Genomic DNA, 24,757 nt, shown 5'->3' on the forward strand with positions numbered 1-24,757 from the left:
GCAGAGAAGCAGCAGTGTCAGCAGCTGCAGGATTTCTGTCAGTCTTTCATATAATTGAATTTGCTTCTTGCACAAACAACATTTTCACATCAAATGAGTCCAGCTCACAATTCACCAGTCAGAGGGAAACTTTGATGAAGTGGTTAATTGTACCCAGGGATAGCTGCAAAAGTAGTTTTTCATCAAGAGATTACAGTAAAATTTGGTTTATTAAAGAATGGTGTTGATTTGTGGACTAGAGAACAATAAATTATTTTCTTCATTCAGACTTAATCTTCAACATTCATCTCCTCTATATTTTTGCAGTGGGTTTTTTTATTATTATTAAATATATGGAACACAACAGGATTAAACAATATGTACTGCTTCTGATTTTCTAAAGTTTGAACTGAAAAGATGGAAATCAGTTCAGATTGAAGATTTTTCTAGCTCTTCCACTTAAATGAAGAAATCATTCTCCTGATCCTGAAAAAACATTTAGTTTAATTCAGGACTATTGTTTCAGGTGTTAACTATAAAGAACAGAACTGAAATGAAATCCAGCTTAGTATTTGACTGTAATATTTGAACCATTTGAAAAATCTTCAAGAGTTTATGCTGGAAAACACAAGGCAGCATTTAGGAACGTGAAACATGTACCAAATTTAAAAGTAGTTACTTCTTTTCTTGAAACTGTCATTCTTATTTTTGGTAATTTATTAAGTGATGCATTCCTCAAAAAATTCAGGAAACTCCAGTGCTCAAAGCCTCCAACCAGGATTTTGATTCCAGTGTGCTGAACAAACAGTGTGAAAAAATAAAAAAGGCAGGCAGTAGGTGAGAAATGAAGACTTTTGGCCAGGCTATGTGATTTTTATCCTGCAGAGAGGCAGCAGAAACAGAAAAGAAAATAATCTTACAACATCCTGGACCAGTGTCCTGCTGACTGCTCAGTCCTGCCTGTGTGGAAGAGGCCGCTGGGCTCAGTGGTACCACTGGGCACCTTCAGATGAGCCTCTCACCCCTGAGAGACTCAGCTTGAGGAACAAAAAGGAATTTTATCAGCTCAACTGCACTGTCAGGAAGGAGAAGGGGGGGTTTAAAACACCCTTTATCCCTCACTCTTGGAAGTTCAGGAAAAAGGGTTTTCTCCTCAAAGCTTTGTTCAAAGCCAACCAGTAGGTTGGTGGTGGTCATGTTACATGATTGATGCTAAACAAATTTTCTCACCTGCTTTTTGGGTTTGGAGGTGCATGGGACAAAGAGATCTCTTGGTGTTGACAAGGGTTAATTTGTTGCAATTGAGATTTCTCCAGAAGGGCTGCAGTTTTGGGAACGTTCACTTGGGAAGGAGATCAAGGCTCCAGAGAGAGAAGCAGAGAGATGCATTCACTTGCCTCAGAATATCACAGTGTCTAGAGAGTTAGTACACTTGTTATTCTTGTGGGTTTTTACATATTTCAAATAAAAATACTTATCCCAAAACCACAGTGGCACTCCTCCCCTCCCTGCCATTGCAATCTGAAAATGTTAAAAAACCTCCAGATTCCCAGATGGCAAAATAACATCCTGGCTGGTTCTCTCCTCAGTGCATGTTGTTAATTTATTTGTTGTTCTAACCCAGTTATTTTTTCTTTTTCCTCTTTGGATGCCACAATTCTTTTGGTCCTTCAAAAGTAAAGAATAAGGCCTTTAAATCTTAATTTTGAATAAAAGGAAAGTCCAGGCCTTTGCAGGGTGGGAGACAAATGTTACAGGAAGTCATGTACCACTGCTTTGAGATCACCTTGTCCAATCTAAAGCTGTGAACAGACTGTAACTATTTCACATCCATTTCTTTCTGTCAAATCTTCTTTGTTGTCCTTGCCTTTCTGTTTCTGCATTCTTCTCTGCCACTTCCATATCTACTGATCTTGGTCTACTCCCTTACAAGTCAGTTTTCTGTTTGCTTCCCAAAATCCTTCTGAATCTGTGATCATAAATGATCCTCCTTAGCAATACCATTTTTTAGGGATTTCCTCATAGCCTGGTGTAGCAAGTCAGAAAGGCTGGTGAGGTCTGAGCTGCTCTCCAGCACATCCCAGAGTGCAGACCTTCACCCAGTTCCCACTCTGCTGAGCTTTTGCTCCCCAAACATAACCAACCTTCTGGGCAGCTCCTTCCAAACTTCTCCTCCTTCCCCTTCACCACACCCTTCTCATCCTGTCCCACAATGACCTCAGTTTGTCAAGCCCTTTGCTCTTCCCTGCCTCCTCACAACAGGGTTCTCTTATTTAGAGACTCCTCTTGCTCCTGGTCAGTCTGGGTGCTCATCCTTTCTGAAAACCTTGCTTTCTCCTACCACTGGAAAAGGAGAGGGGTGTTTCTTTTCTTCCTTGTCCCCTGAATGATCCATCCTTTGCTTCAGAGCTCTCTGTGCTTTGCCCTTCTTTGTTGCCCACCCCATCCCATCCGTGTGGGTGGCTGAAAGATGGGTTCCCTCGGTGCCTTCTCCCAGGCTGGCTTCCCAACCCTTCCCTGCTCTCCCCACTCTGCCTCTTCTGTGGGTCATTATTCCAGATCTCTTCATTCCAGGCTGGATGGGGCTTGAAGCAACCTGGTCTATTGGAAGGTGTCCCTGCCCATGGCATTCTCATTGGGGTGAGATGACCTTTAATGTCTCTTTCAAGCCAGACCTTCTGTGATTCTGTGATTACTCCAGATTCCTTTATTCTAATGTCTCTCTTCTATCAGATCATCTCCTTCATCCCTGCTTTTATTATTTCTCCTCTTTCTCAAGGCCTGCACAGCATGCAGCACTGCAGCTCCTGGACCGGTTCCCTCCTTCCCCCCCTGCCCCAGCATCCCTGCTCATCCTCAGTTCCACGCAGCAAAGGCAGGAATTGCTTTGCTCCACAAAAAACCCGAGGAGTTCTACTCCTCTGATGGCTTTTCCTGTTCTCCCTGGCTTTAATTTGCAGCGAGTATTTTTGCAAAAGTGCTCATCCCTGGAGCTAACAATAAAGCTGTGCCTCTGAGTGTCAGAGAGAGGGAGGGAGAGGCAGGAGAGGGAGGGAGATGCAGCAGCACAGCGGTCTGGCAAAGTGAGGCGGCATCTGGGAGCTGCGAGCCCAGGGACACCGAGGAGACGTGAGCCCCTCACTCCGGGCTCAGCCCGATCCCATTGGCTCCCGAGCCGCTGGATTTAAAGGGAAGAAGAGCTCGGAGGGCTGAACTGCACAGGCAGACGCAGACTCTCAGCCAAGTTGTCAGCACGCTGCGAGCAGGAGAGGCTCGCACACACGAGACTGCGGGGTGCCCGCAGCTTGATGCTCCTTTGGCTCCAGAAAGGGAAAAAGAAGAGGGGACCAAAAGAAAAAACAAACAAACCACAGCAAGAAAGGGGTGAAGGAGCCTGATCCAGTCCAGCAGTCCCAGAGGGAATAATGGATGTGACGATCTCTCAGTTCATCTTAGAAGAATTTGATGTGAATTGCAGCCTCCTGGATCGCTTACACGAGACTTTTTTAGAGAGTTCCTCTATCCCTTTCCTGGGCTTTGATGGTAGGAATTGTTACATGGTGCAGAGCTCGGGAAAAGCTTTAGAAGTGCTGAGATTTGGTTTGTTTTGTGATGCAAAATGTGTGGCTTTTGTGCGTTCTCAACCGCTTCTTTTTCCCTTTCTGTCTCATTTTTTTAATCCCAGGTCCGTACTGCAATGCCACCACGGACCAGATCGGGACCTGCTGGCCCAGAACCTCTGCAGGGGAACTGGTGGAGAGACCCTGCCCGGAGTTCTTCAATGGGATCAAATACAACACCACGAGTAAGTACAAACTCCCTTCTTCACCCGCAGATCTCGTGTTCAGAAGGCGCCTGGGGACACCCAAAATATATTTCCATTAAAGAAAAAATAATAATAATAAAAGAAAAAAAAATTGTTTGCTTGGGAATCAACATTTCCTCCACATTCCAGGCTATATATTCAAAATTCTTGCCTGGAATGATGGAGATTTCTCAAAAGCACAGACTTGTGGACACTGTTTCCTCTTTGCTGAAGTACATTTAGGGAGATCCGGGCAGAAAATATCCTCTGCAGTCTGAGGAGGTGCTTTGTGTGTTTGTGCCTGTGTAGCTCCATACAGCTCGGTGTGTCTGTGGCAGTGCTGCAGCCACCTGGATAATTAAACAACCTTTGGCTAATGAAATACTTAGTCCTAACAGCTAAGAACTGTATTTTGAAAGGACAGTGCCTTTTCCAGGCTGGCTGTGTGAGCAGGGGTTCAAAGCGTGCTGGGAGTTGTATCTGACAGACAGAAAGAAGGCTGAGGGCTGGAATCTGTTTCAGCAACTTCATCAGGGACTGGCTGCTGAGGCTGGAGCTGCATCAGCTCTGCACAGGAGACAGGAGAGGAAATTAGGAGGCAAATAATATTCAAAGCAAGAGAGCATGGGGGCTCCTTAGAAATCTCCTGGATGCTTTATTCTTCACGGTAAACAATCATGACTCACTATAAATTTATTATTCAGGCTGTGGGATCCAGGCACTCATTTCCTCTTGCTTATCTGTCAATACCCTTTGGACCTTTCATTAAGAGTTTTTAAACATATTAATTCCAAATATGTGCACCCACTTGTTTGTCACTCATTTTTTTCAGTGTGGTTTTGAATGTAAGGATAATTTCATCCCATGTTTCACTCTGATCTGTTGCTTGGGTGTTGGTGGTCTCATTTGCAGGTAGTTTTAATTTTGTGGGGCCAGCATTCTTCTTAAGTCCCGTAAAAGGGTGACCCTGACATTTTACATCTTATTTTTAAATTAGTAGAAAGTGAATTTATTCTTTCCCCAGCTCTCAGTATAATGGTCATATACCTTGCCAAAAGTTTGGTGCCTTGGCTCTGTGAAACAAAGTCCCCTGCCAGATTTGGTCTTGGGGATGAGTTTCTGTCACCCCAGACTCTGAGCAGAGTAAAAGGTTGCCTCAGAGAACTGCAAAATCATCCTAAAGCCCTCCCATCTCAGACCTGGGTCTTTGCAATAAAATAGGAGGGAACCTGGAATGGGCTGGGTAATGCTGGCTTTGATTACAGCAGGTAGTTCACTACTTGGACAAGTCTCAGTTGAGACCAGAAGAAAATTTCTGAGAATCAAGGGTAGTGCAGAACACAGTGGAAAGAATTTAAATGTTTTTTCCTGCGTATGGAAGAAAAAAAATAAAATTTAGTATCTCAGTTTGGCTTTATAAACTCTGTTGATGCTTTCACTAGTTCATCAATGACCTGATTTAAAGTTCTTCCCTGTTCCTCTCTTTATCAGTGGTGGCTCATGCTTGTGTTGCAGTGCTAATAAGTTTTCTGAAATTCTCTGCTCTTAATGGCATGTTAATTAAACTAAAGACTGACAGAAATAATATTATTGAAATGGTAATGGGTATTTTTCTCCTTTCAACATAAAATATGAGTCGCCACCTCCAGTTGATCTTAGACACTTCCATGTGTATAGTTCCTCCAAGTTGTAATGCAGAAAACAGACAGAAGGATTATATCAAAATTTGGTCAACTTTTGGAATCAGTAGCTCCTTGGGAAATAGCAGTTAAGTGATTAAAGCTTGGGAACGCAGTAGGACAGCAGGTGAAGGTTTGAATACACATGCAATCTCTTTTAGTAGTTGAAAAATATAATTACTGCGTGCAGAACATGTCCAGAATTTGGGAAAACCAAATACTGACACATTGTGAGCACTTGTGTGATTTCACCAGGTTGGTTTGTGGGCTGCCTCATTTGTGATCAGGCTCATTGTGCTGAAAACCTCAGCTGTGTTCCCATGCAGATGATAAAATGAGCAGAGACAACTGATTAAAGAATGGGAAATGGATCTTGCAAATCTCAGAGGGGAATAATACAGCTCAAAATGAAGGTCTGATAGGAGAGGGCTTGAATCAACAGAAGATTTGTGCCTTGGACATGTAGTTTTGTTCTATTTTGTTTTGCATTTTGATGAGGCAGAGGGAGAAATGATGGTTAGTTATATTATACTGATTTTTTTTATTTTTTTTAAGAGCAAAATCAGACCAATTTAGAGAAACCACCTTGCATTGCCTTTTTTCTGCTAAGAACTTATCCTGCTCTAGGTTGTCAGCATTTATTAAACTATCAGGTATCCCATGTTCATGAGCTCCCACCTTTTAGGAACTACAGCTTTTCCTTGCATTGTTTTTTTGTGTCTGTTGAGTATATTTTGTTTATCTGTGGGTATATTTTCTCTATCTGTGAGTATATTTCTCATTTGAAAGCCTGTAAAAATTTTGGATCAGTTCCAGTGATTTCTTTTTCAGTTTTAGAAATCAGGCTCTGAAAGATTCCAGTTTCCCACCAATTTCCTAAAAGCAGCTGGAGGGAATGAACCCAGTAGCATTCCCTGTGAAGGAAAGCTTTTGCTTTGTAGACACTGGCAAATCCAGACTGGGAAGTGCCCAAACTGTATGAAAAGCTTACCAAAAACTCAGAGAAGCACAAGAAACTGATCCATGGCCAAGTTTTGGTAGTCACAGGGCTATTTCTGCACCTCAGTGTAGTCTCTGTGCATGTAGGGAATGGAACTCAAGACAAAAACAGACAGGTAGGTTCCTCCACAGATCAACTCATCAAAGGCTTTGTGTGCACCTCCCCTGCTTTGTGTCCATCCTGTCACCTCTCAGGCTTTAATGTTCACTCTAACTCAGATGGGAAATGTTATCAAACCCTGCCAATGCCAGCAAATTCAATGAAAAAGCATTTGGGGCAAAAAAAAAACCAAAAAACCTTAAGAAAAAGAACTTGTGCTTAAAAAACTCCCCTCCTGTTTGCCATGCTAGAATAAACTGTTTGCATAAAATATTTCCATCCAAACTGCAAGAAATTCCCGTGGTGATTCTGTGCCTGGGTCTGTTTCTCTGTGTCTCCTGGGAGCTGCTGAGTGACTCAGATAAGTTTCAGATGCATTCGTAAAACAACGTCTGTCAGTCTGTGAGGATTTTATATCCCTGACATTTTGTTATTTTGGTGATATGTTGGGGTTTTTTTCCTCCCTCTTTATTTGGGAAATAAAGTCATGTTGTCAGATCACGCTCTGGTTTACCCTGCAGTGTGATTTGTAAATACGGGCTAAAATGCTCTTTGACCAAGGATGTGAAAATCATGCCATCCACTTACAATTTTACAGTTTTGTACCAAAGCTTATGTATTATTTTCAAAGGGGGAAAAAAAATTTAAAAGAAACAGGAAAAAAGAAAAGTCTGTGTTGGTGCAGTGTGTGACTGTGCACTTGTCTCTGCTCAGGTTCTATATTTAGCGAAAAATGACAATATCGTTGCTGCCCTCTAGATGTGTTTATGCTTTGACAGTGTGAAGCTTTTAGTCTTGTTTTAGGAAACAGATTAATTCACTTATTAGGATATCCTGAAGCTTGATTAATTCAGCAAATGGCCTGTAATGAGTCTGGTTTTGCTGCTTGCTAAAAAAACAGCCATTCAAGCACATACTTAGAGCATGTTACAGGCTAAAGTATGCCTACATTAACACTTCCCCTACAAATTTCCCTGTGCAAGGGGAAAATCTGGGCTTCAGTGTTCATGTGATGGATAATAAGTGTTGACTTTTGTAGCTTCAACTGATTTGAGTTTGTCTCAAACACCTGGTGGGGCAGGGGGATATTCTGTGGTGACACCCACCCATCATGGGCTGCTCACTTAGCTCTGGGCTGCAGGCAGGAGCTGGAGGCATTTGGAAAGTCTTTTAGATTAAAACCCACTAATCTAGGTATTTCCAAGCAATATCAACAGCTAATTTAAGTATTTAAGCTCTAATACACATCAGTGGAGCTCTAATTGACAGAAGGAATGAAGCCTAGGGAGTTACTGTGCTCAGCCTAAATGAACAGCTGAGCTCAGCAGCCCCTGCAGAAGTGATAGTGCTGTTTGATGTGCCATGGGGTATTTTGTTCCTGTTTCAGAGGGCCCAGCCTTGTTGCAGGTTTGTGTTTTATCTCCCAGGCCTCACAGGTGTTGCAGATGCTCGGTGACAAATGATCCAATGCCTGTGTTCAGGCAGCTGAATTCATCCCTGGGCGTGTGCTGTGCTGCACTGATCCCACACCGGGGGATTAAGATCCAACTGCTTTTGTGATGGACAGGAACAAAAGGTCTCTGTAGCTGCAATCCCTGCCTGCAAATCCCCCTCTCCCAGTGCAGGGAAGCTCTTTGAATGAAACAGGCGCTTCACAGGAGTGTTTTGGATATCACAAAAAGCATCCTCCTCACCTTCTCCAGGGACTGTGCGGCTGAAAACAGGCACATAATCACTGCTAACCTTGCCCTGATGGGGACTTGGTTCCTCCTTGTTCTGAGAGGGTGTGCACCACCTTTTCCTTGGCCCTACAAGCAGCTGCCTGCTGAGAAAGTTGTGGAGAAGGTTGGTGGCTTAGCAGGGCTGTGTTCAGGTGGATGGGCATGGGGGAAGGAGGCCCTGGCACATGGATCACACCTGTACCTGTTAGCAGGGCTTGCTCCACACTGAGAGAAAAATTCCTGCAGTTCGTGGTTGTCTCAACTTGAACACAGAGAAATAATATTTTGTGTGATGAGGGAAGGGTGAAGAAGTGAATTAATAGCTCTTCTGGTTTGCATTTCCCCTCTTCTGAAAGGGTTTAAAGGGATGATTCAATTTTTAAAGGAGCTAATTTTCATAGGTTAAAAACCCATTCTTTTATGGAGAGCTAACCTTTGCTGCTTTTCCTTCTGATTAATTATTGTTCAAAGTTCTGGAGATGTGGCTCCAGCCTGCATATAAAACATGAGCCTTGCTAGGAAATCGTTGATCTCAGAGTCTTGTTCGTGTTTTGCAGGCAAGCTCTGTCCTGATAATTACAGAAATGTGCACTTTTATAAGTGGCTGGCCCAGAGGCTCAATTAACATTTTCACTTGTGTTTTATCTCATGTATTTTAGTGTCTTGACCAATTCTGTTGATCACATTCACATGACTTACTTGTTCCCCAGAGGTTTTTCTGGCTTGATTTCTAAAGGCTGCATTTTTGAAAGCAAAGTCCTGCTGTTAATGACAGATACCCTGAAGTTTTTGTCATTACTGGAGAGAAATAAAATGCCCATCATGGCCATGCATTTGTATTTCCAGACTCAAAAAAAAAAAAATCACTATTAAACCCTTAAACTACTCTCACCTCAACTGTCTTTTGTAACCTTGTTCAATGTCCAGAAGGCTTTTATCCCACTGTTAAATGACAGGGTATTTGGGATAAAAATAAATGTTTTGTAGCCAATTTTAGTTATGGAGTCACTAGAAAAATACTTTTCTTTTGTTAATAAAAGTCTGCAGCCGTGCAGTAGCCATGTATCAGCCATCCTAGGAGGTAAAACACAGTATTTTCAGCTAGGAAGTCAAGATTACATGAAAGTTAAAGGAAGGAGACTGATGAGAAATGAAACAAACTCGACAGTGGAAAAAAAGAAGTCCAGAATTGGAATTCTGAGGCAGGAAATAAAACATCATTTTTAAGCTCATAAAGGTTCTCTCTGAGGAGATCAAATCTGCAGCTCATTAGGTCAGCTTGTCTCCAATAGCTTTGTGTCCAGATTAGAATTTCAACCATTTTTGTTCATTTTCTCTCACTGCTTTTGCAAGAGAAACACAAATACACACATCTTCCAGAAATGCAGTGGGAAACTCTGGATTTCAGTCATGCACAGATGGGAGAGGCTTCACTTGTTCCCCCAAGTTTTTCTTCTCTTTTTTCCTTCCCTTTGTGAAGCATAATTTGTGGTATGAGATGGTTCTGATTTTGCAGTCTGGAAGAAAAATGTTGGAAAAAAATATTTACAAGGAGGAATGAAAAGAATCCATTTTTCTTTCTCCCATTACTATCATGTAAAACATGTGATTTCTTCATTGAGCCCAGAATACAAATTAATTGCATTTAGTAAAATAAGGAGATTGTTAATGTTACTTCAGTCAACATTCAAGGACTTTTTCTCCAGCCAATTAAACACGGATTTGTACTTTTGTTCTTTGCTAATAAGTTACGAGATGGCTCTGCTGTGGTCCCGTTGTACCTGCTTTGGGTTCTCTTCACTTTAGGCTTGGCTTTTGAGGCAAAAATCACCCTGACTTTACCAGAACTGGAACTGCAGCTGCCATTCTACACCAAAGTCAGTCAGACCTGAGCAGTGGCACCTCTTGGAGAGGGCTTTTAACCCTGGGCCTTGGGGAGGACCAGCCACAAAGGGTTCCCCACGTTATTTTGGAGGATTCTTTGTGATTCTTTCTTTCCCAAAGGCGGCTGCCTCCATCTCTCTGGAACTTGCTGTTGTCTAAGCTGGCAGTGACTTCCAGCTGGCAAACAGATGCACTGAAGTCCATTTCTTTCCACAAATTTGGAATTAGATGATACTTGCAAAAATGTTTGCTTCTGGAGCACGGGAAGGAAGAGGGAATGGCTGAGGAGCAGACGGGGAAGGGAAAGAATGAAATATATTACGAATCCTCATCACACCATATCAGAATGAGAGGAAAAATCCCACCCAGCTGCATCCAGTGCTGTCACTCTCTTGTGAATTGGGATTTCTTGTTTTATTGTGCCATCCAGACAATCTGCGGGGGGCTGGGGTGGAACCGTGAAGGTGGAACGGGGCTGTTCTCGCCGCTCGCTGAACACCCGAGGCTCTCCGGGACTCGGCGGGTCCCAGCCTCCGATTGCTGTCCCAAAAGCCGGGGGACAGTGTCAGGAGACAATGGTCACCCGCCATGCCACCCGCCAGCCACAGGGTGTCACCTGGAGTGCAGCTAAAGGCGGTGTCCCCGCGGCTGCCCGAGCCACCTGCGGGTGACCCTGGGCTGGGACAGAGCTGTCCCCATCCTGCTGCACGGCTGAAAGCATCCCTGAGGTGAAACGGGGCCGAGGACACAGCGGGGAAGGATGGTCTCTGTGTCCCCTCTTCTGCGGGGTGTTCAGGTCACTGCAGGTCACTCTTCCACCAGGGCTGCCCACAAAAGCTGAGGGAAGGGCAGTGCCAAGCTTTGTCCCCAGGCAGGTTTTTTGGCAGGGGATGTGGAGCCACGCAAAGCCACAAATCCATCAGAGGAGCCTGAGCAGGTAAGAAGAACCTGCCCTTGGATGATGCAGGGATTGCTCCTGGCTGGACACAGGGTATTCAGCACTGCACTGCTGCCCTTTGCATCAGTCTGATGTCTCAGTGCTGTCCCCTGGCAGCAGCTGATGATTTCCCTCAGTACCTGATGCTCCAGCTGCTCCCACTTCACAGGAATAACTCATAGGTGTGTTAACAGTGGGGAAAAACACCTCAGCTGTGACCTGCCTGTTGCTCGTGGTCTGCAGAATAATTAAATCAATAAATTAGCCAGATTTAGATTCCTTAGGTTGCCCTCCATGCTCTGTCCTGACATAGAAGTATCTTTGCTGCTCATATAACGGTGAATCTTTGCAATTTCTGTGGCTTGGAAAAACAGAACTTCATGCTACATCCTCGTCCAAATAAAATTCTCAGGCTCTGACAGTCATTCAAGGCTTTGCCCGAGGTTTGCTGTCCTGGGAAAGGGAACCTCCTACTCAGTTTTGGACCCCAACATCCAGATTTGACGCCCCAATTAGAACAGCCATTCTTAGCAGCTTGAGAAGTCAATAAGAAATGAGGTTTCCCATGGAAATTGAAGGGGAATGGATTTTTAGTAGATATTTTCCTTTTTTTTTTTCAGTGCGGTTTTCAGTCCCTTCAGATGTTATTCTTGGAGTTCATAATTAGTAGCTCTTGGGACAAATTCATAGAATCAATAAAACTCGGATTGCTTTATGCTGACTTCTCTCTCTGCAGTGCTGGGAATAACAGAGGGCCAGATACTGCTCCATATGAGACTTTGCTGGGAGAAGCAAAACTCTGAAACAAATTATAGGACTAAAAACTCAATATTAAAAAAAAAAAAAAAAAAAAAAAACCCAGGGGAAAAAAATTTCTCAAGTCTCATGAAGAGTCTTCCCTGGGAAAACAGAAGGAGGAGGAACCTTTCCCAGTTTGGTTGTATTGTCCCAAACTCCTGGTGGTTGGAAAGCCCTGACCATGCTGTGACAGAAGAATTAATGCAGAGGAGCTGCATCCTCCTCAGTCAGCCAGGGAGCAAACACAGCTTTGCAAAACAGAATGTGCTACGGAAATGAGACAAACACAGAAAATAGGAAATTACTCTGCTAGTGCATCATTACCATTTTAACTAAACTTAGATGTGACTTCCTAGGGATTCTTTTTCTTATTTCTAAGAATTTTTATCTAACTTAGGAATTGCTGAATTATGCCAGTAATCTCTGAAACATCAGCATTTGTGTATTTCAAAGTACACCATGAGCAGTCAGGACTTGTTGCAGGATCTCCAGGCTCCACACTGATTCCTGCTCTGCAACAGGAGCAGCTGATGCAGAGTTTGGAAGCAGAAGGATTTCAAAGATTTTTGTTTCTGGGTTGATCTTAACACACTTGAACAACTGAAAACTCTGATCTCTGTGTGGGAACTGGTGTGGAGAATGGGAGTTTGGGTGCTGGAAATGGATTCCTAGGATTCATAAGGAGGGAACACCCTATTCCTTTGCAAGACAGCAGAGTAAAAGGCTGGGGATGAAGGGGAAAGTGAGAAGCAGAGCCCTTCATAGAGATTTCCCAGGGCTGGCCTTCACAGAGAGAGCTCCTCACAGGTTCCTTCCCAGTGGGAGTTTTTTCTGTTCCAGGAGCTCTGGGGGAAAGGGTGACCCCTGACTTGGAAAGCCCTTTTGGGAAGTCCTTTTTGTAAGGGCTTAGTTTTCTTTTCAGGATGTGGGTGGCAGTATCTTGGGTGGGATTGTAGGGATTTGGGCACCTGCCTGGGTGGGTGGGACTGTGGTGGGACAGTGACCCCATCAGCAGCTAGCAAGGCCTTTGTAGAGAGAACCTTTTTATTCTTCACTGACAACACTTTGTAGTAAAGAAAGACAGGATCCCATAAGTTCACATTTTGGTTAATTTTTGGCCATCTAATCCAAACTTCTGACTCTCCCACTCCACGTAACTATCATGTATAAACTCACCCACTTGCCCCTCTGTCATTAATTACCAAATTAATGTCTTAATCTCAAAAGATGCACTTTTCCACCAGAGCTGCCTGTGCTTAAAGAAAGTCTACTTAGCAGCCCAAAAATCAGAAAGCTTTTGTTTGGTGTGAAAGTGAGAGAACAAATTCCCACTTGGGTCTGCTTTCTGTTTCCAAGCCTGTCTCAAAAGGGACAGGGATAAATCCAAGTGCAGTTGTGGGGGTTCACAGCATTGCCCTGTTCCAGGCAGTGGCTGTAGCAGTAGGAATACTGGGTTTTACTGCTTCTTACTCCTTCTTGGGGAGAACTAAAGGATCCCCACAAAGATCTTTTCACACAGTTAAGTCATCCTCGTCCATGTACAAACCCATTCTCAGTCTGGATTTATTTTTTTGCCCTAATCTGTTTTTAATCCCTTCATCTCTCCTGTGTTCACAGCATGTTTCTCCTGGGAAAAAAAATCCAGCAACAGTAATAACAGCAGTTTTATTGTCCATGAACACTGTGGTTTATTCCTTCAGTGAGTGCTGAGGGGGATAGGAGGAACTCTGAGCTGACCAAGTGAGGTGAGTGTGTTAGAAGAGCAAAGACATCAAAGCAGTGTGATTCATTTTATCCTGGGAATATGTAAAAAACTCTCCTGAATCTAGAAATACGCTAATCAATAGCTGGATTTCTCAGCAAACAGGTGCAAAGTCTTTCCTAGGGATTCCTGTTTTACTGATTCTCTGTTAGATCTCAGCTGCAGATCTGAGGCTGAGTTGCTGGGATTACAGATGAGCACCTGACCACGGTCACTGCAATTACAGGGCTTTGAGAGAATCTGGGGGTTATTTTTTCATCACTTCTTTAAGTGGTTGGACCTGCCTGTCTCCTGTCTGACTTCAGTACATTATCTCTCCTAGGCTCTTTATCCAACCCATTCTCATTTTCCCAGTCCCTGAGCAGGCCCAGGAAGAGGCATGAATGGGGTAGATGTGAATGAGTCACTGATGCTCTGGGACCAGGTGAAAATCGACTCTGTGTGCACTCAGCTTCTGGTGCACTGAGCTAAAATTCACCTCCTGCAATCTCAGGGAAAGAAATTGATTTCTCTGTGGTAGGTCAGTGATGTGTGTGTGAGTTTTTAGGTTCATGAGTAGCTTTGAAACCTTCACTGGGATTTTATTTCCTTCATGAAACAAGCACTTCTAGGAATTTCGAGCATGGAGCTGAAGAAGCTCTGGCTTTGCTTGGTGAAAACAAACCTGGTGTGGCAATAGGACATTGCAAGTTGGACCAGATGAACTCTGCTGCTCCTTCTAAGCAGGCATTTCTGTGAGTCTGTGATATCCCTACAGATCTCAGATAGATCCTTTAGTGGCCTCTATCACCAACTGTTTGTTTTTCATGGACACCTGTGACTTAGTGATGGTGTTTTGTATATGAAGATCTTGTGTTACCAGGTGTGCATCAGAGTGAGAGTGGTCTCAGGCTCTTGTTTTGATTCCATTTACCTATTGATGAGTAATATGTGAATTTCCTGCACCATGAAAATGGTTTAATTCATCCTTTACTTGCTTTTAGGGGAATTGAGTATGCTGCTTTGCTTGCTTTTAGGGGAATAGGGGCACTGACGTTTGTCTAGTTGCCATGTTACCTCAGTGAAAATCAGCTGGAAAAGGCAGGGCTAATTGCTTTGATTTAATCCTGAAATGTCAATGACTCAGTGATGGCTCATTCATGGAAGTTATCTGCTTGAGGTGGAAGGACTGGATAAATATAGCTTCCTTGGGATGAACTTTTAAGTGCTGGAAGTTTCAAATCATAGTATCAAAGATTGGTTTGAGTTGGAAGGGGCCTTAAAGATCACCTAATCTGACACTTCTACCATGAGAAGGGACAAAGGGATGGGGCAAACCTATGGGAAGCATGCAGAAACATTTGTGGGGAAGAGCTGCAATGCCTCACTGCCAGCTGTGGCACAGCAGGCAAAAATCTGAATTCCATCCCAAAGAACAGCAGGTGAGAGAAGAGAATTCAGGGTTAAGTACCAGATGTAGAGAATAAGGGTGATACTGTCGCACATCCAAGGCAGCAGAGGATAACAGACACAGTTCCTGGCTGCAGGTCCACCAGAGCCCCTGAGCAAACTAAAATTCAACAGAAGAAAATGCCAGACCCAAAGTATTTGTCTTGTAAATGAACAGGAGACATGCAGCTTGATTTTTAGTATGTTTGGCCTAAGTACCTTCTCCCTTCCCATGTCTCAATGGGAAAGAGATGTTCATAAATTAATTTTCTTCATTATTTTTCTTCCTATCTCTCAGAGGGTGTTCTTGTCCTGTGTTTTGGTGGGCAGGCACACAGGACAGCACCACAGCTTCCCATTAGAACCACTCTGGTTCTGGCTGTGTTGCCTTCAGTGTGAATTCCAGGACTTCCCTGGCCTCAGCTGGCAGGGATCCATCTGGGACACCCGGGTGGGGCTGTTCTGGAGCCCTGCTGCAGCCAAGAGGCAGCGTCTGTGGCTGTGCCAGTGTGAAAGGGAAGGGATGGAGGCAGTTTCCAGCTTGTTTCTGTCAGAGCAGGCAGCAAATGAGACCTGTTCATACCCTGCAGCCAGCCCTGCCCTTGGTAAATTAACTCCAGTATTTCAGGGACTCTGCAGCTTTCCAACTCTGGAGACTTCTCTCCTCCTTTTTTTTTTTTTTTTTGTTTAGAGTGCAAGTATTTCCCTGCTAACATGTCACCTTTATTCCTCAGCATCATTAATTTCTTTAGGGCTGAGCCAGGAGAGTTTTGAGGAGAGAATCTGTGTTTTTCAGTGCTTTGTAAGTTTCCATAGAAAGACTTTTGGATGTACAAATTGCTAAGCAGGCAGCTGGATTTCACTGTCTTAATAGTGTTCTCTCCAGGTCTCTGTTTCAGCAGTAACAATCTTCTGTTCTCAATATGGAGATGTGAACTGAATGGAAAGCATGTCCTTGTGTGGTCTGAGAAAAGCAGAAATACTTTCATTAATACCTCCAGAACTGCAGAAATATCCGTGAGCTTGGATATTTAATTTGTGTAAGTGATGGGTACAGTCACCAATATATTTGTGTGTTTAGCCATAAGATTTCACATCTCTGTAGCTCTGTTTTCCTGCCTTGCTGTCTTGGTGCAGACCTGCTGGTCTATAGCACCTGCAGGTTTTCCATGTGCCAGATGAAGTGCTCAGTTATCACAATCACATTTATTCAGCTATTTGCTGCTCTTCTCTGCAATGCAGGGTTGTTTCCTAGGCTACATTTTCTAGTATAATACATATCCTGTTGTCAGGTCCCTTCCAGTGGATTTGGCTCCATTCCTTGATCCAGTGAAGATAAATTAGTGAACTGTCCTGCTTTATCAGTGGAGACTGGCTTTGCTTTCCATAAGCTGAGTTTTATTTTTTCAATTACTTTTTTTTTTTTCTTTATGAAAACACACTTCAAATACATCATGCAACTTTGTAGCACGGATGAGGAGGAATTTCAAACTCTCAGGCAAAATGATGTGAGACATGGAAAGGAGGGAGCAGCCTTTGATCAGGCTCTGCATTGCCTTTTTCATGCTAAAACTCTAAAAAAGAATACTAAAACCTAAATAACAATGTATTGATTCCCTGCAGGCTTCTGGGTGTCAGCCCCATGGGCACAGGGGACACTTTGGGTGCAATGAGCAGTGCAGGGTGTGACAGGGTCAGCAGCCCAAAAATGTAAAAACAGAGCAACAGTGAAAGCAGCAGCTTCATTCTGGGTCCAAAAAGTGCAGAATTGGGGTTTGTACTTAACAAGTTGTAGAAGGAGAAACAAAGCTACTGTCAGGACAAGGAAGGAAAGAAGAGGAGAACAAAACAGGAAATGTGAGAAATGGAATTGTAGAGGATTCTTGGGGCCTGACTAAAAACTTGCATAGTCTTGTACATTTATATTCAAAGCCTGAGATGAGGGGTGCTGACTTAGCTGGGCCATGGAATAGAGAAGATGTTGTTAAGAGAGAGATTGAACTGAAAACAAGTTTTAAACTGTGGTCTTGCAAACAGACCTGATATTTTGGAGAATCAGAACTGTGAAAGACTCATTGTGGTAAGACCATGTGGGGTAAAAATAACAGGTAATTTGTGTTAGAAGTATTAGCAACATTGTGTGGCTAATGCTAATAGGCTGAAAAAACATTTTTAAGGTGTTGTAAGGAGGAAATAAGTTGGCTCCTTATGTGGTGTAACATCTTAAATGTCTCACCCTTCTATGAGGCTGATAATGGAATAAAATCTTTTAAAGCACCTCTCTGTTGCCCCATCTCTGTAGAGCTGGATTCTTCCAGCAGGAAAGGACAGGGATCTGTTTTTCCTGTGCATTTTGGGGTTTGATGCAGCAGCAAGTCTGGCAGCCTGCCCTGGAGCTGGGCTTTGTGCCTCTGCTCAGCTCTCAGCACCTGGGAGTGAGCTCTGCCTTGTGCAGCTCCCAGCCAGCTCTTGCCATAAATGAGCTTTTTTGGGGGGATTGCAGGCAGTGCTGATCTCAGCTGTGCTCTGGGACACACACAGGGCTGGAACCAGGCACTTCTACAGGTGCACTCCTTATTCCTGAATTGGTGTCATTAGCTCTGCCCTCTGCCCAACCTTCCCAGCTGCTCTCACTGCCAGCAGTCACTGAGATGAGCTAATTACACAGATTATGCAATTCTGCTGCACATAATACATGTAATTTTGTAATGAAGGAGTGGTGGGTGCTGTGAAATAACAGGTCACACAAACCTGCCTTTGACACAAGGCTCTGGCAGGAAGCTTGGCAGGAGAAACTCTGCAGAAAAGAGTTAAATAAGATCATTAGATCATTGATAGGGGAAAAGATCTCCAGATATCTCTGTTTTCTTTTGGAAGTGCCAATTTATGCGCTTAAAATGCACTTAAATAGGTATATTATAAAATATAAATATAAAACTTAAATAGATATATTATAAAATATAAATATAAAACTTAAATAGATATATTATAAAATATAAAACTTAAATAGGTATATTATACAAGAATATACCTATTTATATATAAGTATATATATATAAACATGCCTATATTATAGGTGCATTATTATATACAAAGTGTAATTTATAATAGGTAGTTTTCAGCTGCAGTAGTAGCAGTGTCCTGAGTGCTCAGATTAATTTCATGACTACAAACAAAAAAATGATTCACAGAAGACTTAATTTCATCTTCTTTTTTTGCATGCTCAGGCAAAAGATTATATTTGCTTGTTGCAACTGTGGCTTGTTGCTGTGGTGGTGTTTGTTGCAGTATTCATAGAATAATAGAATAACTAAAGTTGAAAAAGACTTCTAAGATCAAGTCCAACCATTAAACCAGCGCTTCCTGTTTGCTTCTTTCTTTGTGAACAAGATTATTGATTGTTGATGGTAAAATTAACTTCATTTTGGTGGCACTGCTGTGGAGCTTAAGGACCAGATTTATTTTTTTTTAATAAGCTCTAAACAAAATCTGGAAAATATTTTCCCCAGGCAACTATTGGGAGGCCAGAGAGGAAAGAGAGGAGCTGTACTGGGCTAACATGGCAAAGGTTTGGTAGCAGAGGAATGCAAGAGTGGTTATTCTGAACAGAGGTGGTCAGGGGCTGTCCCCAGGTTTGACAGAGCCAAATTAATTAACTAAACTGTTAATTACTCACTAAACTGTCTTTTTCTCATGCTTTGAGTTTTCTATCTTATTTTGTCCTCCTATCATGTTGAGGGGAGGTGGAGAACAGCAGGTGTGGTGGGCACCTAGCAGTCAGCCAGTCATCCCACCCCAGGGGGATATCAAATAAATGCAGGAAAATTCATCCTGATTTTTATTGTTTTTTTCAAAATTCTTCCAGCTTGGGAGTACAGTTATGAGGGCTGAATGCTGCAGAGCACAGGCTGCTGTCCTAGGGAGAGGCTTCTAGAATGCAAACTGGGGCATTTGAATGGAATTTTGAATTGGAATGTTTATTCAGTCTCATCTCTGACTGTATTTTACACCAGGTGGAAATGTTTTAAACTCAGCCCTGGTAAATGCAGTCCCTGGTTTTCAGTCTCAGAACACAGTCAGGATTCAGAGTGCTGACTCAGAGACATTTTTATGTCTCAGTGAAGTCATGAAGGAATTCTCTCTGCCTGTAGCAGATACCCTTTCCCCAAACAGACACACCAGACTAAAGTGATGTTATTTTTACATGAAATTCCAGCTCAGTTGTCTCACTTCAAAGAATATCAAAATCAGTCATTTTTAATTGAAAAAAGGCACTGATCTGTGGTGTCATCATTCCCTACAAACATTTTTAAACTTCCCTGAGGTTTCTGATGTCGTTTGATATGACATATCCTGTTTGGCATGGTCCTTAAAATCCCAATGAGTGTTTCTGCCTTCTCTAAGGTGGCTCCAGAGCTGAGGGTCTCAGCTTCCAGTCTGGTGCCATCAGCTGATTCTTGAGGAGCTAAATGTTCTCCATTCAACTCCAGGAACTTCACTGTCTGCCATTTCAGCAGCATTTGTGAGTCAAATTCCCTCTCAAGTTATCACAAGGAGGGTTGTCAGTTAAGCTGCTGCTCTCTGTCTCCCCAAACCCTCCTATAAATGAGTTCTGTGTATCTCAGTGCTTCACTTCTGAGAGCAATCACTTCAACATATCATAAACAACACTATTTCAGGGTGGGAAAAAGTTTAAGTGGAAAGAAAGTGGTAAAAAAAAAAGGAGAAAATAGATGTAAAGGAGAGTTTGTAAGCTGGCTGTGGTCACTTGTAATCAAGCAGCATTTCCTGCAGTCTGAAGCATCTTCTGAGTGGTTTTCAGAAATTATTTCTGTACAAAGGTAACAGAGGCCCTCAGAGCCATTGGTATATGCATTTTGCACTTTAAATTTGTTTAAAGAGATAATGAGCTGTATTCTCCTCTCAGACTGAACTAAATCCTAAGTTCTTCTCTGAAGTTTAATGTTTCTTCCTGATGTATTCATGATGTGCAGTCATGTAACAGCTAATTACAGTGATTAAGTGCATTTCAGATGATGACCAGAAGAAACTGTTACATGAGGTGTATTGCATCTCCTTTGTGTTTCAAAAATAACGAGAGCAAATTTTAATTACCTTTGTACTGTTATTAAAATAATCTGCCAACCTTCTTCTATTGATTAATCCAAAGATAAATCCTTGTGCACAGGAAGAGACATTTTATTCTGAACACTTTATGTGTAATTACTTAAAGAATCTTCTATCTATAGAAAGATTTAGATTCTATTTTAAGAGGAGAAGAGTTTGAGGGTGGTGCATCAAATGATCTCATTTCACATGATATAATTATCAAGATCAGATAGCTGAGAAGGGAAAAAAAAAATCTTGGTAATCATTTAATTTTAAATGCCATTATTGGGAACTACTCCAGGATGTTGTAGCTGTGTGACAGTAAAGTCATTTTTTACTCACTAGCATTTCATTTGGGAGCTGTTATGTGGGAAATCTCTCTTTATAAGGCACAAGAGGGGAAATGCAGGTTCAGCTGTGAACTCCCTAATCAGAGAATGGTTTGGGTTGGAAGGGACCTTAAAGATCATCCAGTTCCACCCCCCTCTGCCATGGACAGGGACATCTTCTGCTAGACCAAGTTGCTCTGAGCCCCATCCAACCTGGCCTGAAACACTCCCAGGGATGGGGAATCTCTATTTTTATTATGGATAGGATTTACAGAGTCACAATATCAGAGAATATCCTGAACTGCAAGGGACCCACAAGGACCATCGAGTTCAACTTGATGCCTTTAAGTTTTAGCTTTCATATATTTTCCAGATTCTGTACTGTACTGGTATATAACTCTGAACTTCATGTAAAGTGCTGCCAAGTTCTCTTCACAGTTTAGTCAGCCAAAACAATCCTTTTCCAGCCCAAGAGCCGAGGACACCATTGCAGCCTCTTGAGGCATAAAACTCCTGGCCCTGCACAGACACCCCAACAATCCCACCCTGTAAATCTCTGGGAGCATTGTCCAAATGTTCCTGGAGCTCTGGCAGCCTTGGGTGGGACCATGCCCATTCCCTGGGGAGCCTGGGCAGTGCCCAACCACCCTCTGGAGGAAGAACCTTTTCCTGATTTCCAAGCTAAGCCTCCCCTGACTCAGCTTCAAGCCACTCCCTCAGGGTTTATCACCAGAGAGGAGATTGATGTCTGCCTCTCAGGAGGGTGCTGAAGACCACAGTGAGGTCTCCCCTCACTCTCCTCTTCTCCAGCTGAGCAAGCCAAGTGCCTTCAGCCTCTCCTCACATGGTTTCCCCTCCAGACCCTTCACCATCCTCACCGCCCTCCTTTATTTGAGACAGGAGCACTTAAGTAAAAGCCATCCTCACCATGCTTGTGGCCATCACTCTTTTGGGCTGTGATCCATGACTGGGACATTTTGTTGGGCACTTTGAAGTCTCCTCATTGCCTGGTTTGGATCCTGCACCCAGGCCTCCAGTTTCTTGTTCTTACACTGTTCCTTCCTAGCCTTAGCTCACAGGAATTTTGGAAGGGTGCTGTTTTCAGTCACAGCACCACAACAGTCTGGGGTCTCTGCCTGAGGCTTCTGCTGCTGGAAGTGCTGTACACAACCTCCAGATGCCACTCCAGTAGAAAGAGTTTTAAGACTCAAAATATTATTTTGTGGGCATTAATCAATCACCACACCTGCTAAAATCATAGAGGGATCAAAGTCCAGACTCAGGAAGTATTAACTTCTCTTCAGGCTGTGGCTTTCTGCATGGTCTGTGTGCACCTCAGGTGACCCTGCCACACCAACCTGGCCTTAAAAAATGTACAGTTTCATTTAGATTTTATTACTGTAGAATTCTTCTAAGCCTAGTGCTAGAAAACTGTAGCACTGAACCTCAAGATCCAAAGTAAGGGGGGTTTTGTCCATATGAGGCAGGCTTTATCTCACTGAATTTGATCCATCTCTGCAGGATGACTCCTCAAAGCCTTCTCAACACTCTGGTCAACGGAGAAAAGTGAAGGGACCAAATCACCCTCTGAACATGTCAATCTTTAGCTATAATCCCAGATGTTTCCACATCTGAACTGTTTCTGTGACTAAAAACAAGTGAGGAAAGCCTTCTATCTCATCCTGAAGATGGATGTGCCCCTTGGATGGGCTTGCAGAGGCACCACTGCAATACAAGCAAAAGAGGAATTATTTAGGTGCATTTTATGAACAGACAGTCAGAATGTAGCACTATGGGCCTTTGTATCACATTTTTTTAACCTTTTTAAAAGCTTTTTCCCCCCCTTTTCTTTATTCCTTTCCTCCTGTTTTGTCTGGAGATAAGGTCAGACCCACCTCTGGGAATCCATTCCTTCAGGAGGATTCCTGAAGGAGGAACTGCAGGTACTCCAGCAGGTCTTTGCCATCTGGCTTTGCCCTGGGAATGGGAGGTGACAGAGCAGCTGGACACAGACTGGGTCTCCCTATTGCACTGTTATAAATAAAATTCATAGGGTAAAAAAGGGAACAAACAGAGCTTAATAGAACAGCCCTTACTTCATCCCTTGAGGCACTGGTCCAAAATGAGCATTTCCAGTGCAACTGTTAAGTAATTGCTTATTTTTCTTAGAGAGGAGGCTTGAGGATTTGGATGCTCATTTGTGCAGAGGTTTTATGTTGCACTGCAGATTTTTTCATGCTCACATTAAATTAAAAGTGGTCTAAACTGTCAAGCTTGTATATTTTTCAAAAATACTATGTAGCTTTTCTGCCCCATTCAGGATGTGCACAGGAGGGTTTTATTGCCATGAAACATAATTCACTGCTCTTCAGATGCCATCAGTATTTCACTCTACCTTTAAAAAAAATAATGAAGTTACGTTTTAATTAGTCTATCAAAGAAAGCCACTCTAGTATCACCATACCACCTTTCCCACATTTGATATACAAGTCAATAGCTCATTATCACTTGACAGACAAAGTCTAAAGCTGAATTAATTTGAAAAGTGTTATAAATTTCAGATACTTTTTCATGCACTTTGGATTCTTTGAAGTCCAAAGCAGTTCATCTGCCCATTCAAGCTTTTTTTTTTTCCTGTTGTTTGTAGGGCTTTTTTTTTTCTTTTTTCCTTTTTTTTTTATTTTCTTTTTTGTATTCTACACCACAGTTGTTCATGGCAAGCTTGGGATTTGAGGTTTTATGGTTTGGTACCAAGGAGAATATCAATTAAGCAGTCCTCACTTGACTACCCAGTGGTTAAATATTGCTCAATCAGTTTGCTCTTGGGGAGCTCGTTTTGTAGTTGAAAAGGAAATGGCACTGAGGATAAATCTGCCTCAGTGTAAGAAATGTAATGTATGAGTTCTCAGTAGTTTTTCTTGTCATGAGAGAAGATCTGAGAAAATCTCTTGCCAGAGTCAGTAAATGTATAAATGGCAGAGTCTCAGCTAAGTGGAAGTGAATGATGAGCACTAAACATTTCTCTGAGGTGAATGAGCACTTCCAATCATATTTTACCTGATCTAATTGCTCTCTTTGTTGAAAGGAGATGGCAGATCTTTTCAAGAGACCTTTTTTACCATATAGTTTCTAAAACTCCTTCTGCATTGTCACTGTAAACAACCAATCTTAGTGCCCACCTTCCATATCAGCATGACAAGAAACCAGGAGGTCTTTAAGGAGCAAGAAAATTCAGCTCTGAATGGCAGGAGCTTCTTTCAGCATCCTCCCTTCTAGCCATTCATGCAGTTACCTGTATTAAACTAAATCTGGGAAGTGCTGAAGCATCACCAACTCTTTTATCCTCTTTGGAGCACCTAGAACATTTCTTCCACCACCAGATCTTGGCTTATGTCCTTGCTGGATGCAGCATTTCTTTATGGATGGTGTTGGCATGAGAAGACTGCCCTGCTTCCCTCATTTATTGTTTAATTTCAGTCCAGATCGAATTTATTGTGCTGCTTCCAAATCCCTGGAGCCAGTGTTTATGTCAGAACAATGTCCCAGGAAGGTGGTACATGAATCTATGGATGGTTAAACCAGCAAATTTGGGGCTTCAGTTCTGGATTTGAAGAGATTTTCATATCAGCTTTAGAAAGAAAGGGAAAAAGTGCAGTGTAGGGAAAGAATGTTGAGAGAAACACTGAGCTGAAACAGTGAGAGGTGTCATTTTAGTGCTCTGAGAGGGGTCTAGAATATTGGGGGGGTGGGTGGAGAGGCTGTTCTGTCCTTTTTGTATTGTGAGGAGATTTGTATGACAAACCTAAGATTAATGCCCTGAATGTAAAGCTGTGCAAGATGTGCAGTGTTCAGTGCCAGCATGAGATGATTTATCCTTTGCATCCACATCCTTATCATCATGGAACTGCATGGAGAATTCATCCCATGAATTCATTCAACCCCTGTTTCCTGCAGTTCCCAGAGCTGTTTGAGTGGCACAGACAGCACCGAGATCACAGATATGTGGTCTTTAAAATGTGTGTGATGATGTTGGAGATGCCACACCATGTTTGCCAGGCTGCAGTGAACCCAAAACCACATGGCATGGTTCAGAGATGGCCCACTTATCATTCCTGCTTGAAATAAGCTCAGGATCTTAGGATTCATCAGGGAGTTTAGCCAAGAAATGAAGCTGGTGAAATGCTTTTCTTAGACTGTCACAGCATGTGCTGACAGCGTTTTATGTGC

General features: G+C 42.8%; 1 protein-coding gene across 3 annotated transcripts in view; it reads left to right on the top strand.

Annotated features, from left to right (window-relative positions):
* Positions 1 to 24,757, top strand: part of CRHR2 (corticotropin releasing hormone receptor 2) — a 135,942-nt gene that overhangs the window by 36,876 nt on the left and 74,309 nt on the right. For 2 of the 3 annotated variants that reach the window (XM_015619948.3, XM_015619950.1), the window contains exon 3: positions 3,665 to 3,784. In XM_015619948.3, coding sequence (XP_015475434.1) covers positions 3,665 to 3,784 — 120 coding nt within the window. Of the gene's footprint in view, positions 1 to 3,095; positions 3,523 to 3,664; positions 3,785 to 24,757 lie in introns of those variants that run through there. The other variant, XM_015619949.3, reaches the window with a different exon arrangement.

Source organism: Parus major, chromosome 2, assembly GCF_001522545.3.
Source record: "Parus major isolate Abel chromosome 2, Parus_major1.1, whole genome shotgun sequence".
NCBI classification, from domain to species: domain Eukaryota; kingdom Metazoa; phylum Chordata; class Aves; order Passeriformes; family Paridae; genus Parus; species Parus major.